The 14,130-nt window shown below is 37.6% G+C and overlaps 1 protein-coding gene and 1 long non-coding RNA gene across 2 annotated transcripts; both read left to right on the plus strand.

Moving 5' to 3' along the window:
- Positions 1–7,070: 7,070 nt before the first annotated feature.
- On the plus strand, positions 7,071–9,444 carry LOC110753170 (polygalacturonase 1 beta-like protein 2). The gene is made up of 2 exons (XM_021953994.2): positions 7,071–7,228; positions 7,366–9,444. Exons 1-2 carry the CDS (start codon positions 7,157–7,159, stop codon positions 9,190–9,192), a joined length of 1,899 nt encoding a protein of 632 aa, XP_021809686.2. The 5' UTR covers positions 7,071–7,156; the 3' UTR covers positions 9,193–9,444.
- A 704-nt stretch (positions 9,445–10,148) lies between these two features.
- LOC148297807 (uncharacterized) lies at positions 10,149–11,571 on the plus strand. The gene is made up of 2 exons (XR_015832099.1): positions 10,149–10,869; positions 11,281–11,571. It is a non-coding gene; the product is annotated as an uncharacterized LOC148297807 (long non-coding RNA).
- Positions 11,572–14,130: the final 2,559 nt, after the last annotated feature.

Below are 14,130 nucleotides of genomic sequence, written 5' to 3' on the forward strand. Positions count from 1 at the left end.
TTTCTTCCATGTTAATTTTCGTTTGATGTCAACTGATAAGTCTAAATATTTGTATCTGGAAATGCTTTGGTATTTTCGAGAAAGTTCTTCAAGACATCGGTATTTTGTGGACAAGTTGAACAGAGATCAAGGAAGTGGTGATGGGCAAATTGATATTTCTTGCAACAATGAGAGAAAACATAGCTTAAAACATGTTCCATGTCCATAAAAGTGAGCTTAAAACATGTTCCATGTCCATAAAAGTGTTGGTTGCTAACCACAATTCTTCCCTACCTATTTACAGGAAGAATCATGCAGAAGATTAACTGCACTTAAAATCACTTGCTCTCTTAGAACTCTGTGTTTGGGGAGGGACGCCAGTGAGGCCAACAGCACATGTTTAGCATTAAACTAAACAAATATTATCTCGAAGATTATGCAATCGGAAGCAGGTGGATCATGCATTAAACTTGTCATTAGCTTAACATAAGTTTGTTTAAGGTTCTCAGAATAAGAGCTATAAAGGTTCTTAATGCATCCATTGGACGACAAAATGAAGCAATAGTTCCAAATGGAAGAAACCAGAGATAGCTTATCCATATTCTAATTGCGCAGGTGTACCTGCCCCTGCAGAGCCAGTGGTTTAGTTATACACAAACAGGATTTTGGATTAGAAATAAGTGGAAATGTGTTGCCCAACTTGGGAGTATATATGTCCTACTCACATGTAACCTACACCCATCTTTGTCTTTTGGCTCAGTGGAACTTTGGCTCCATAGGACATACGTTTTCTAGTGCCCTTCAAACTAGTGAAAGGACCACTCACGTGTCCTTTAAAATGAAAATCAAAAGCACCAAAGGGAAAACAAATATAAATATAAATTAGAGAGTGTATGGCATTACGATTGACTGACGTCACATGCAAATATGTTTGAGTTCTAAAGATGGGACTGAATTTCAATCCAAGAACTGTTTGATACTGATGATGTGTAGAAGATCTGTCCATTTGTTGTCTAATTTCTTTGCTATTCTCACTATAGATTCTGATTAAATCGTCTTGTTATGTGTTTATGTGTACGGGTGCATTTTCTTCTTATAATCTGACAATATAACATATTAGATATTATATGAAAAGATTGTTATTTTTCCGATAATAAATTGTATTTCTTGAGAATTTGAGTTGTGCTAACTAGTGCATTTTTTTATATTGGATTTTGCATTCCTATTGTGAGTGCTTTTGGATCGAATATATATAAAATTCACTTCCTACTGGTTATGTGGTGGTGGCTAGTGCGCCCATGTTCATATAAATACTTCAGATCAAAATCATGGATATAAGTGGGCTTTTAATTTCTCGACGGAATCAAGATCACTCCACTTGGCATTTTGAGCCCACAGAGATCTCTTTTGTCGTTTATGGATCTTTCTTAAAATCATCATTGTTGTTGAAGACGTTAAAAAGAAACAAAGTCACTCTCAGAAGAAGTCGTTCTGGTCTTTAGCATAACCCGAAGTTCATGCAAAAACAAGTCTCATTTTAATTGCTAAAAACTTCTTTCTTACCCCATTTGCATATTCATGTTAGAAACAAGGTTCATAACGCTCGCTTGTTCACCCACAAAGGAAAAGCTATATTATATATCTATCTATATTTTGCATCATTATTGTGTCATTTTTTTTTCTTTCTAATGATGCAGATTTAGTTTTGGGGCACTGTGATGTGAAATTTCGCCTACCCTCTCTCTCTCCTTATGCTTGTAAGCATTCCATACAAAGAGCTGTCAATTTGTTTTCTTTATGAGGAGAAAAAGTTGGCTCCGCTTCTGATATCACTGCATTTGTGGAATCAGATCAACAAGAGAGATAAAGGCTCCATCCTCCATGCATGCAAACTCCATAAACATGCCTTTATTTTTTTCATGCTCACTCCAAATTGATGCAAGTTATGGAAATTCATGATCCATGCCACATGCCTACATATAAAATTCTGAGATTTGCATGATTTGAGCACATGCATGTATTGCTTGAGGATATTTCTGAGTGGACTTTTCTGACATTTTTGCTTTGACGATCAGTCTGTTAGTGGATTGGATGCATAAGCCTTGCTTAAGCTTGACATTTGCGAGGATGCTTTTTGTTGACAGTCAAAGAAGAAAAAAAGACAAAAGAAAAAGAAAGTGATTGTCTTTTTGAATATGTAGCTTTAGTTTTTTTAATAGAAAAGCAGAACAGCTGCTTACTGAGATACTCTGCTTAAAAAAAAACAATATGATGATTATGTATGTGGGGAAAAGGTATTGAAGTAGTTGGTACAGTCTTACTAAAAATGACTACCAATTTGACTTTAAAAACCCCATTACAATGAGTTGGTGTTTTTTCTCTGCTGAAAATGACTGTCCATGTGGGAGCACATGATGATCACATCAGGTTTAAGACTTTGAGTTTATTTGAGATCCAAATCGAGAAAACATGGCAAAATAAACATTAAGCATCTTCTTATAGAGTGAGAGAGATGTATATCTTCTTCCTTCTCAGTTTATATATTATGCAGCAAGAGCAACTTGAGCAGATTGGTGAGACCAAAACCTGCGTAGTAATTTATATATAATTAGTTATCATCACTTGAACAGAAACAGAGGTCAACCACTTCAATTTAAAAAGGACATTGTAGATCAAAGTAGACAACAAGTATAAATGTAGGAGATTAAGAAGAAGTAATTATTTTGCTTTAAAAAATGTATAATAATTTTCTGCTCTGGGATTTGAGCAGAACATGTTTCTGCCCCAATCTTTATGTATTTTTCTGACCTCTAGGTTCTGCGGCCACTCTGGCTTTGGACTTATCAAAACACAGCTACAGAAATACTGTACTTCTCTTGTTTTCCCAAACATGGTTTACAGAAGTGACAGAGAAAAATAATGCGGCCACCAGTGATTCAATGCAAAAGCATTCAGCTAGCATTTTCCAAAAGAAAAAAAAAAGTCATATTCATAATATGATTATTATTTGGCAATGTGAATGCAAGAATATTAAAGGCTCCTCCTTTCTCTCACTTTCAAACTAGCTATATTCAGAACAACGAGATAAGAGGGAGCCAGGCATGAGAGAGAGATCGAGAGAGAGAGAGAGAGAGAATGTGTGTCTCTAATTAACAGATAATTAACAAATGAAGATAATATATATTATCTGTTAATAATATTTTATCATATTAGTTGGTTTCAAGCTTTGAACTTATATATGTATATATTATATATAAGATAAAATCATGAAGTAATTAATCTGCAGAGGAAATGGTGTCTACAAAAAGAAAAGCAACAAAAAACAGGAACATAAATAATTGGAAACGAAATGGGGCATAGATGTAGCATCTGGTACGTATGCAAACAAAAGTCATATTAAATTATGCAGAAGTGTATATATATACATAGAGAGAGAGTACAAGTCACACCAGAAATCCAAATATGTAAAATGGATTAAAGTTGGTCCTAAGCTATTCTAACAAAGGGTCTGAAATCAGATTTCAAAACCCATGCATGCCCAAACAATTGACTGCCACATATATATATGCTGGCCATTTCTTCTTAAACCATGTGCTGCAAAACACAAAACAGGAAAAAGCATTGATGGGCCTGAAAATGAAGGATTAAATTGGTTTTCATTTCTGTTTTCGTATGCCCAAAATAGGTTGAAAATTTGGGTGCATCAAAAAAGAAAAATTAAATATGGACCATGATCAATCATTCATTAATGCATGGCTGCGATTAGGTAGGGAATTTGAAGTGGTTGTAAAATAACTCGTTTGGTAATGCTTTTTTTAGGAAGCACTTATATAAGGGCTTCTAGCAAAAAATGCTTTTATTATAAAGTCATTGAAATTTTGTTAAAAAATAGAAGTGCTTCTAAACTTTTATGTTAAATGCTGTTAAAAGAGTTTTTAGTTGTCAAAAAGCGTTTTGAAAAGCATTCCTAGCGGGCCCTTAAGATGAGAAATTTGCACAAACAGTATTTACAGTGTAGTGTTTGTCTCTCCTTCAAACTTGTATGACAAAGGTAGGTCATAAAATTAAAAAAGTTAGGTAGAAAATCGGTGATGGAAGCTGTGCCAACTTGAAATTGCCATTTAAGGGTGTCGAAACGACAATAGCATTCTTTATATGGGCTGGTCGCATCTGGTTGCAGTCATGATTAAATTTACCGAAGAAAGAGTTAAAGCCTGGCTGACAAATTAAAGTCAGATAAAAAGAAAAAGTAAAACTCTCTTTAACCAACAAAAGAAAAAGAGTAAAATTTCATAATCAAGTAATAGTTGCGTACTATTATCTCCCTCCTCTCTGCCAATCAGAATTGAACATATTTCAACTGCAAAATACGGATTTAAACGAATTTCATATCAACAATGAGGTGGCTCTGGCTGTGGTGGTGTCTGATTAGTTTTGGTAGCATGTTCTAATTTTGGTCACATTGATAAAGAATTTATCCAATCTTAATTAGATGTGAAATTTCAAGTATGCATGTGGACAAACCATCCTAAAAGCCAAACATATCATCTCCATGCAATGAAAATCGTTCTACAAATGCCAATCATGCAAACGATATATACATATGCACATGCATATATAGTCAATTTATCAATGTGATGTTATCGCTTCATTCATGTTATAACACTTGAATTTATTCAATAATACTAAATTTTTAACTCATGACACATTAATATTGCCGTCCATCTATACTATAATATGTGAATTAGTAACATTACGTGACGATTTAAGAGTGTAATTATAGATGTAGTGATGGACCAAATTGAGACATATGAGAAAAGGAAAGCGCATGCGTGTTTTTGCACGCAGAAATTAAAACATAATCATATAATTCGACCGGAGCAGTACAATCATGCATGTTCGACCTATAATAATTAACATAAATGGGGCCATGGCATGCTTTCTCATCCACTCCCATTCCTACACCCACATACACACCAAAAAAACAAAAACAAAAACCCTAGTCCGCAAGGTCCAGATCGATCAGAGAAAAGTCTTCATTATTTCATATCCTGTAAGTTCTTCATTTTTGTTCGTTGGTCATATGAAATATTAATCATTTCAATAAATATGAATTAGAACCACGCGACTATTTTAACCTAATTCAAATTATGTGGAGGGAAGTTCAAATTCGGGTGCAAAGTGGGAAGCTCATCCACTCTATCCAACTTGACTAAGCACATGTCTGTTGAATGATTTTTTTTTTTTATACAGAACGAGATTGAAAAAGTGGGAATTGGAACACAGGATTTCGGGTGCATGCTAATTAACTATATATCAAGTTGGAACACTCATATAATTTAATAATCATGTACATTAGTTATTGAAAAGATATGTTAATAACAAATCAGGGTTACAAATTGATCATAATATATATTAATCACTGATCACAAAAAACCTAATGGGATTAAGATTTGATATGACTCTGGGTAGGTTAAACATCGTTATAGATGATGAGGCCAAGCATACTTAGTGCCAATCATCACCCAATTTAAGTTGATTGATCCAAACATATATAGTTTCAAGTACTAATTGACCCACCCATATTCATGCGGTTTTGGATCCGAACAAGCTAGATAATTGACTCTCATTCTCATATATATATATGGAGTTCCCAAAACTGACCTTGTACTATTGCCGGAACTACAAAGATTTGCCATTTTCACGAGCTTTGTCACTGTCCATGATATAATGCAGCTCGTGCTAGAACACCCTAATAATGCATGGATCACGAAAAGATTCCAGATTAGAGAACAAAAACAATAGCGGCTAAACGCGTCAAAAATCTATTTTAACAGCGACCCCCCACCAATCCCAGAGAGACACGTGTGCTAACCAGGGCTTTAAGGGCTGCCGCTGCTTTCAGTGCACTCACTCTTTATGCTCTTCCTTCCCCTCTTTCTACTAAAGAGTCAGAGCTCAGTTTGCAGCCTTGGACTCCATGGACCGATGACATGGCCTTTTTTAATTTGAGATTAATATCAGATTAAATTATTTTATTTTTCTTGGATAATTATTTTTGGTTTTTGTTTTTAAAGTGGGGTCGAATTTTGTACTCTCGTAGCCTTGTATTTTTCAGTTTTAGACAAAAAAACTTTTTGTGATTCTTTTGAATAAATAATTAATATTGTTGACGCGTTGTAGATGTTAATATGTTATGCAGTGACAAAATTCTAGAATGTTTATTGACTGCCCCTGTGATTCAAATAAAATTAAATTGGATATTATTGATTACAGCCAGCTAGATTTCCTCTTGAAATGAAATTAAATTGCGATATTTTCTTCCATAAATTTCATGGACAATTAATTCCTCAACTTGGAGTGATGTTGTAAGATTTGCCATTAAATAAGTTTGCATGCTTCCTTTGCACTAGAGCAAGATGGTTCATTTGCTTCTATAGGATTTCCAGGCATTGCATTTCTGGATTTACCAGTGTACATCTCAAATGGACAGTAACTTCTTCTTTTTTGTGTGTGTGAATTCTTCCAATAAAATCAAGAACTAAATTAATGCTAGAATTGCTATATGCTATTAGGTGCTAACTATTCAATTCGGGGTACTAATAAGGTCAGCTTTAATCATAAAGCATATTGAGAAATTTATGCGGTTCAACGCATACGGATAAGAGTTTGATGTTGAATTTTTTTTAGTGTTTTGTTAATAGTGTTTCTATCGTCAGTTTTAGAAAAAGATCTGAGAGTTGTAAAGAATACATTAGAGTAATGCATCGGTCCATTTGATTTGCCCTCATCTCCCTCTCTTTGAAATTCAGAAGATCGTTTTGTCAAACCCGTAAACAATACGTTCTCTTCTCTAAATCAATCATCATGCAAAACTTATGGAGCCACATTCGTATAATTTGCAGGTAGGCCAAGTAATCGAACTACTACCACAAAGCAAAGAGAGAGAGAGGCATCAAAAGCCCATACCCATTGAGTCCCGCACACTCACTCACTCACTCAGTCCCTCTTCCACACCAATATAAATAACTGCTTAAAACCCAACAATCCACCAACATTCTCAACCCTCCTCTCTCTCTCTCTCTCTCTCTCTCTCTCTCTCTCTCTCTCTCTCACACTTAGATAGATCTCCCCCCCTCCCCCCCAAAATAATTAAATTAAAAACAAAAAAACAAAAATGCAGCTGCACACACAACTCAGCCTTGTGACTCATCTCTCTCTGTTCTTTATCTTGTTCTCATCTCTCAATGTAAGCCATCTAAACTTCTCAACCCAGATAATATAATGCATTTCTTTATCCCACGCATTCTCTTAATAATTTGTATTTTTAATTTCTGGGTTCCATCAGTTGTTTTTACCCATTTGTCATTGTTATGCCCAATGCAGGTTGCTCTATCCGCCGCCGGTAGAAACCTCGGCGCAGTGGAGAACCCTTTTTCGCCCAAGGCCTACTTGGTTCGTTACTGGAACAAAGAGGTCCGAAACAATGCGGAGAAGCCGTCGTTTTTGCTGTCAAAGGCCTCGCCATTGACCGCTGTGGACTCGGCGGCGTTTGCCAAGCTCGCCTCCCAGAACGGTCTCTCGAGCAGCCTACCGGAGTTCTGTGCTTCGGCCAACCTCCTCTGCTTCCCCGATTTGAGTCAGAGCCTCGAAAAGCATGACAAGGACTCGAGGTTCACGGGCTACGCGGACAAAAACTTCACCAATTACGGTACGGATCGACTCGCCGGAGTCGACTCGTTCAAAAACTACTCGCTAGACGAGAATCTCCCAGTCGACTCGTTCAGGCGCTACAGCCATGACTCGGTCAACCACAAGGATCAGTTCACCAACTACGCCTCCGGCGGCAACGTCGTGGACCAGAGCTTCAACAGCTACGCCGGTGGAGCAACCAGCGGAACCGGCGAGTTCAAGAAGTACGCCGATTCGGTGAACGTTCCCAACCTCCGATTCAACTCGTACTCGGACGATTCCAATGGGCGGGCCCAGTCGTTCACGAGCTACACTGAGAACGGCAACGCTGGCGACCAATCGTTCACTAGCTACTCCAAAAATGGCAATGGGGCCCCGAACGAGTTCACGGGCTACGGCACCAGCTCCAATGTCGTCGGGTCCGGGTTCACGGGTTACGGCGAGACCGGAAACGGCGCCAGCGACAAGTTCAACAATTACGGCAAAGACATGAACAATCCGGTGAACAGGTTCAAGAGCTACGGAGATGGCGGCAATGCTGCGGTCGAGACTTTCACTAGCTACAGAGACAAGGCCAATGTGGGCGAAGATTCGTTTCAGTCATACGCCAAGAACTCCAACGGTGAGAAGATCAATTTCGCGAATTACGGCAAGTCGTTCAATGTCGGGTTCGATAAGTTCACCGGGTACGGTAAGGGAGCCCAGGGACAGTCCATTGGGTTCAAGATCTACGGTGTGAACAATTCTTTCTCAGATTATGCAAAGAAGGAGAGCGTATCTTTCAAAAGCTACACCAAGGCCAGCTCTGGCAAGGGTACAACAATGGCGGCCAGTGGTAGTCTCGTAAAAAGGTGGGTTGAGCCGGGCAAGTTCTTCCGGGAGTCTATGCTCAAGAAGGGGGTTGTGATGCCCATGCCCGACATTCAAGATAAAATGCCAAAAAGGTCGTTTTTGCCCCGGACCATATCCTCCAAATTACCATTTGCCACTTCCAAAATGGGGGAGCTGAAGCAAATCTTCCACGCGGATGATAACTCAACGATGGAGAAGATCATTCTGGACGCCTTGCAGGAGTGCGAACGAGCTCCCAGCGCGGGCGAGACAAAACGATGCGTTGGGTCGGCCGAGGACATGATCGACTTTGCCACCACAGTCCTCGGCCGGAACGTCGTGGTTCGCAGCACCGAGAACGTGAACGGAGCGAAGCACAACGTGATGATCGGATCAGTCAAAGGAATCAACGGCGGCAAGGTCACGCAGTCTGTGTCGTGCCACCAGAGCTTGTTCCCCTACCTTCTCTATTACTGCCACTCTGTTCCTAAAGTCCGGGTTTACGAAGCGGATCTCTTGGATCCGCTTTCGAAGGCCAAGATCAACCACGGTGTTGCCATTTGTCATCTGGACACATCTGCTTGGAGCCCGACTCATGGATCTTTTATGGCTCTGGGTTCGGGTCCAGGTCGGATCGAGGTGTGCCACTGGATCTTCCAGAATGATATGACTTGGGCAATTGCTGATTGATGAGAAAGGGTTAGTTGTTTGGGTAATTTGGGTTCGAACCTGAGGCCAAAAAAGGTTAGCCCTTGGCTCGAGCTCGAGTTAGTTCATTTTTAATTAATCATATTAAGTATGTAATAAGTCTCTTTTCTTTTTGCTTTTTTTTGTTTTTACATTTGGAATATTATTAATTATGATATATGATCCTTGGTAAATGTTTATGTTGCTTCTTCAATAATTAGAAGCCAAATCTAATGGAGCAATGTGTTTATGCTATATTATTATTATTGTTTATGTTAATTAATGTTAAATAATTAGAAATACGACTTGTTCTCCTAATTACTCTACTACTGCCACTATGTTCTTAAAGTCCGGGTTTACGAAGCGGATCTCTTGGACCCACTTTTGAAGGCCAATATCAACCACGGTCAGTTGCGGAGCCACCTAAGGACCATGGTGGGCCCAAAACCCCTCTCATATATTTCTTTTTATTAATTTAGATTTTTACTTATATATGTTGCCTTTTGGACCTCAACCCATTAAAATTTGTTGCCCCAATTGATGCCATTGAGCTTTTTATATATTTTGTTCGGGCTGTTCACACTTCTAGGATAGAAATTTAAAAGAACATTTGTGTGCAAATTAAACATTCAATTTATCTCCTAGTGTTCTGATTGTATACCAAGTCTATTTCTTTCATATAGTGTTTTGTTTAAATTGATATATATATATTTTTAATTTTTTTAATTTTTTTTTCATATGGTCTAACATGCACTCTTTGACATGAATATCTAACTCCGCCACTAACCACGACGGTGTTGCCATCTTCGTCTGCTTGGAGCCCGACCCATGGATCTTTTTTGGCTCTCAGTTTGGGCTTGAGTCAAATCGAGGTGTGCCACTAGATCTTTCAGAATGATATGACCTGGACTATTACTGACTGATGAGAGAGGGTTAGTAGTTTGGGTAATTTGGGTTGGACAATGCTTGGCTCCTGATATATCAGGAGCCATTCCTCCCTCCATACAAGATGTGGCCTTCTTAAAAAATGACACCTGTTTTGTTTTTTTGTTTTTTTTTTTCAGACTCTCTTTCTCTCTCCTCACCCACTCGCCTCTCCTTTCCTCCCGTGCTCTCTCTTCTCTCTTCTCTCTTCTCTCCATCTCTTTCTTCCACCATTCCCAAAATTTCCAAAACTTCCAAATAAATAACTCAATAAAATTAAAAAGGAGAGAAATCAATACATAGTATTTGGGTGATGATGATGGAGGAGCAGCGATGGGAAGAGAAAGGGGCTGAAAATTTCTTCTAAAGAGTTGCAGGGGAAGAGACAGAGATGGGGGAGAAGAGAGAAGAGAGAGCTGGGGGAGGAGAGGAGAGTGGGTGAGAAGAGAGAGAGGTAGAGTCTGAAAAAAAAAAAAAAAAGAGGAGAGGCGAGTGGGTGAGAAGAGAGAGAGGGAGAATCAGTGAAACAAAAAAAAAGGAAAAAAAAAGAAACATGGGAAGAGACAGAGATGGGGAGAAGAGAGAGCTTGGGGAGGAGAAGAGAGAGGGAGGGTAAGTGAGAAAAAAAAAAAAAAAAAAAAAAACAGGTGTCATTTTTTAGAAAGGCCACATCTTGTATGAGGAGGAATGGCTCCTTATATGTCAGGAGCCAAGCATTGTCCATTTGGGTTCGAACCCATGGCCAGGCCAAGAAAGGTTAGCCCATGGCTCGAGCTCGAGTTAGTTCATTTTTAATTAATCAAATTAAGTATGTAATAAGCCCTTCTATTTTTTTTCTTTCTACATTTGGAATATTATTAATTATGATATATGATCCTTAGTACATGTTTATGGTTCTTCCCCAACAATGTGTTTAAGCTATATATGTTATTGTTGTTGTTTATGTCAATTAATGTTAAATAATTTAGAATTTTTTAGTGAGTTGTCCATTTTAATTGGAAGTAGGACTAAATTCCGCATGAAAAAACAAAAAAGCAAAAGTATCGGAAAAAACACAAAGACGTTGAGAGAATTTCGAAAATAAAGTGTTAATGACGATGGCATATGTGTTCGAATTCCTTCTCCTCCAATATAATTTGTATAATAATAATCTCTAACTCTACGTAGGTATATACAAACATAAGGCGATGGCCAATTTGGCAATGTGGCTAAAAGATGAGGTGGTCCAAGGGGCCACACGGTTTCTGCGGGTGTTGTGTAATGTGGTGGGAATTACAAAATGCCACGACCCATGACTCATGAGGGCCAGCTGTTGTTGGTGTTCTTATTTTGTTTATTGGAAAAGAAAAGTGTCCATATTCCTGGACTTTCACAATTTACAGGATACATGGCAAAGTTTTTGGCTTTTCGATACCGACCAACACAAGGTTTTGTTTTGTATCACATATCCTTTTTATTTTTCGGCCTTGGTTATTATGATTAATTATATATATTTTTATATTATACGAAACGATATTGGGAATATGGGGATTTGAATATATGATCTATGGTGTAGATATAATTGCTCTCGATCACTTGAGTTATAAGCCGCTTACATAATATAATTATGATAAATAATGTATGTTTGAAAAAATAGGAAAAAAAACATATAAATGACTTGAAATCCAAGCTAACAAAGAATGCAAACATGATGGTGCCGACTAGGGAAGGCTGCAAACAAACACAACTTGTGGGCATGGTGTGAGCGTGCGTGATTGTATGTTTAGCTATTCTTTAATGTTTCTTTTTGAACTTTTGGAAGAGGTTCATTGCATATTTTGTTTTATGCTTTGTCAGGGTGTTTTGTATAAAATCAATGAAAGAATAATGAAGATATTATATTGCCTACCATAATAAAGTGATAGGGAAATGAAATGAAAGCAAATTTTTTTTCTTTTTCAGTTTGGAATGATATCTAATTTCTAAACTAAAGGATACAAGGCTAATTATTAGTAATATATTAATTATATGATGAAACCTTTTGTGTATTGAGTCATTGATCCACTTGAAATTAGGTTTGAATATTGGCTTAATGTTGACGTTGATGCACAACAACTATCATGGAAAGCGAAAGTACGGCGGATACTGTGATCAAGGTTTAAATTCAAACGCTATTCGGTCGGTAAGTTAATATAATATTGAGCGAATACTCGTATGGATTCATTCCACAAATATCATCTCATGATTAAAGATTGTTCAATTTTTAAGTCAACATTCAAGAATTAGCCTTGCTTTTCAAGCGTATGACATAGATGGCTCTTCCTACTCTCTACTGATCTTCTCATTGAGGTCAACTTATAATTATACCCTTATTACAAATAATGTTAATAATAATTCATAAGTGAAGCTAGTCTATAATTCATGGACCATTCAAAAGGACCTCTTTCTTTAACTCCCTCCAGGACAAATAGATGCAGATTTGTCACACTGCAGACAGGGGAGACAACTGTTTTTATGAAATGAAAATTATGAGAGTACTTTTCTTTCAAGTTTCAACCAATCATGTACCAATGTCCTAAATACCAATAATATTTCATCTCCATCGGCAACATTGATCTGATAGAAAAGTAATATAACCTAGATTTCACTGGGGCATTTTGATTGAGCATAAAAAACTGCCCTCTTGCTCACGAGTTCGATTAAGTTGGTTAGATTAGATGGGAGCTTTAAAGGAAGAGGTTGGGATTTTCTCAACTACTGAGTTGGATATATAGGAGGACCACAGACCAGACAAACCAAGACCATCCCTAGTTGCCATAAATTTGGTAGCTACGAAACAGAGCAGTCGTTTATGGGAACCCCTATGCTTGGGGAAGCTCTACATTTGCTTTCCCAACATATCATAAAACATATGCCCAAATTTTGGACATTGATCAATCAGACCAACTACTCTCTGCAGTATCATAAATTTCACAAAGCTGAAAAATCCCATTTCACTAATTATTTTTTTCCCACTTTTTTGCCCTCTCTTTTTTATTTGACTTGCTGAATCTTCCAACTGGTATTATAAATTATGACTCTGTTTTCTTGGTTAGGTTCTGTTGAAAAACACAAAAAACAGAGGGAAATTAATGAAATTCAAGAGTGAGTGAGACAAAATATCATAATTCAACCTCTTTAGGGGGTTCTTCTTCTTCTTCTTCTTCTCATTACATATTGTATATGAGATATATCCGACTAAGGATGAAAAGACAAAATTGCCATTGGATGAGAAAAACAGAACAACTGGTGCAGGGGCACTGGGTCAGGGAGAGAGAGAGAGAGAGAGAGAGAGAGAGCACAAGTAGTTTAAAGATGGTGATGGCTAAAGATCATGTTGGTTGCTGGGCAAAACTGCTTTAATGGTTTTTCATTCTGAGTTGTTTTGTTAGGTCAATCTCAGCAGATTCCCAGACCCAGAGAGGATTGAATGCAACTCACTGCATGTTATAGACTTCCATAACTCTTGTTCCTCTGTGGTGGGTGAGTGATGTAACAAATATATGTACTTAATAAAAATAAAAAATAAACCAAAATTTCTTCATCAATTTCCTTGTTAAATCTGGGTCCAGTCTGGAATGAACAGCAAACCTAACTCCAGAATATTGCTAAGATGAGGTCCAAACATGAGTTCTTGTATGTATGGCTACAGCTTCTGTTTTAGCTAGTCAATCACCTGCTCAAAGTCAAAGACAGGCCTAAAGTGGTGATATCCAGCACAATTTATGTTTCCTAGTCTTAAGAATGTTAGTTTGATTGGCGATCAGAAGGGTTAACACTAACACTAACAGGGTTGCAAATGCATGTTTAATTTGGTCAACTAAATGAGATTATAAAACACCATTTATGATTAAGTGCAAATTGTGCACATCTTATCCAAGAAGATTTGGAGATGAGTAGATGAGCATAGAATATTTTAAAGCGAAATTCTTCCAATAATCTGTTGGTTATTATGCCTAATATTCCATGATGTGCATCTCTGTGTTCCCATCAATGATT

The sequence above is a fragment of the Prunus avium genome, chromosome 1 (genome assembly GCF_965620075.1).
Source record: "Prunus avium chromosome 1, drPruAviu1.hap1.1, whole genome shotgun sequence".
Taxonomy (NCBI): Eukaryota; Viridiplantae; Streptophyta; class Magnoliopsida; order Rosales; family Rosaceae; genus Prunus; species Prunus avium.

What these genes read in the sequence shown, in the direction of transcription:
- LOC110753170 (XM_021953994.2), top strand. Translation starts at nt 7,157, where the DNA reads ATGCAGCTGCACACACAACTCAGCCTTGTGACTCATCTCTCTCTGTTC. An exon ending in TCTTGTTCTCATCTCTCAAT is followed by an intron (nt 7,229 to 7,365) that starts GTAAGCCATCTA and finishes TGCCCAATGCAG; the next exon opens with GTTGCTCTATCCGCCGCCGG.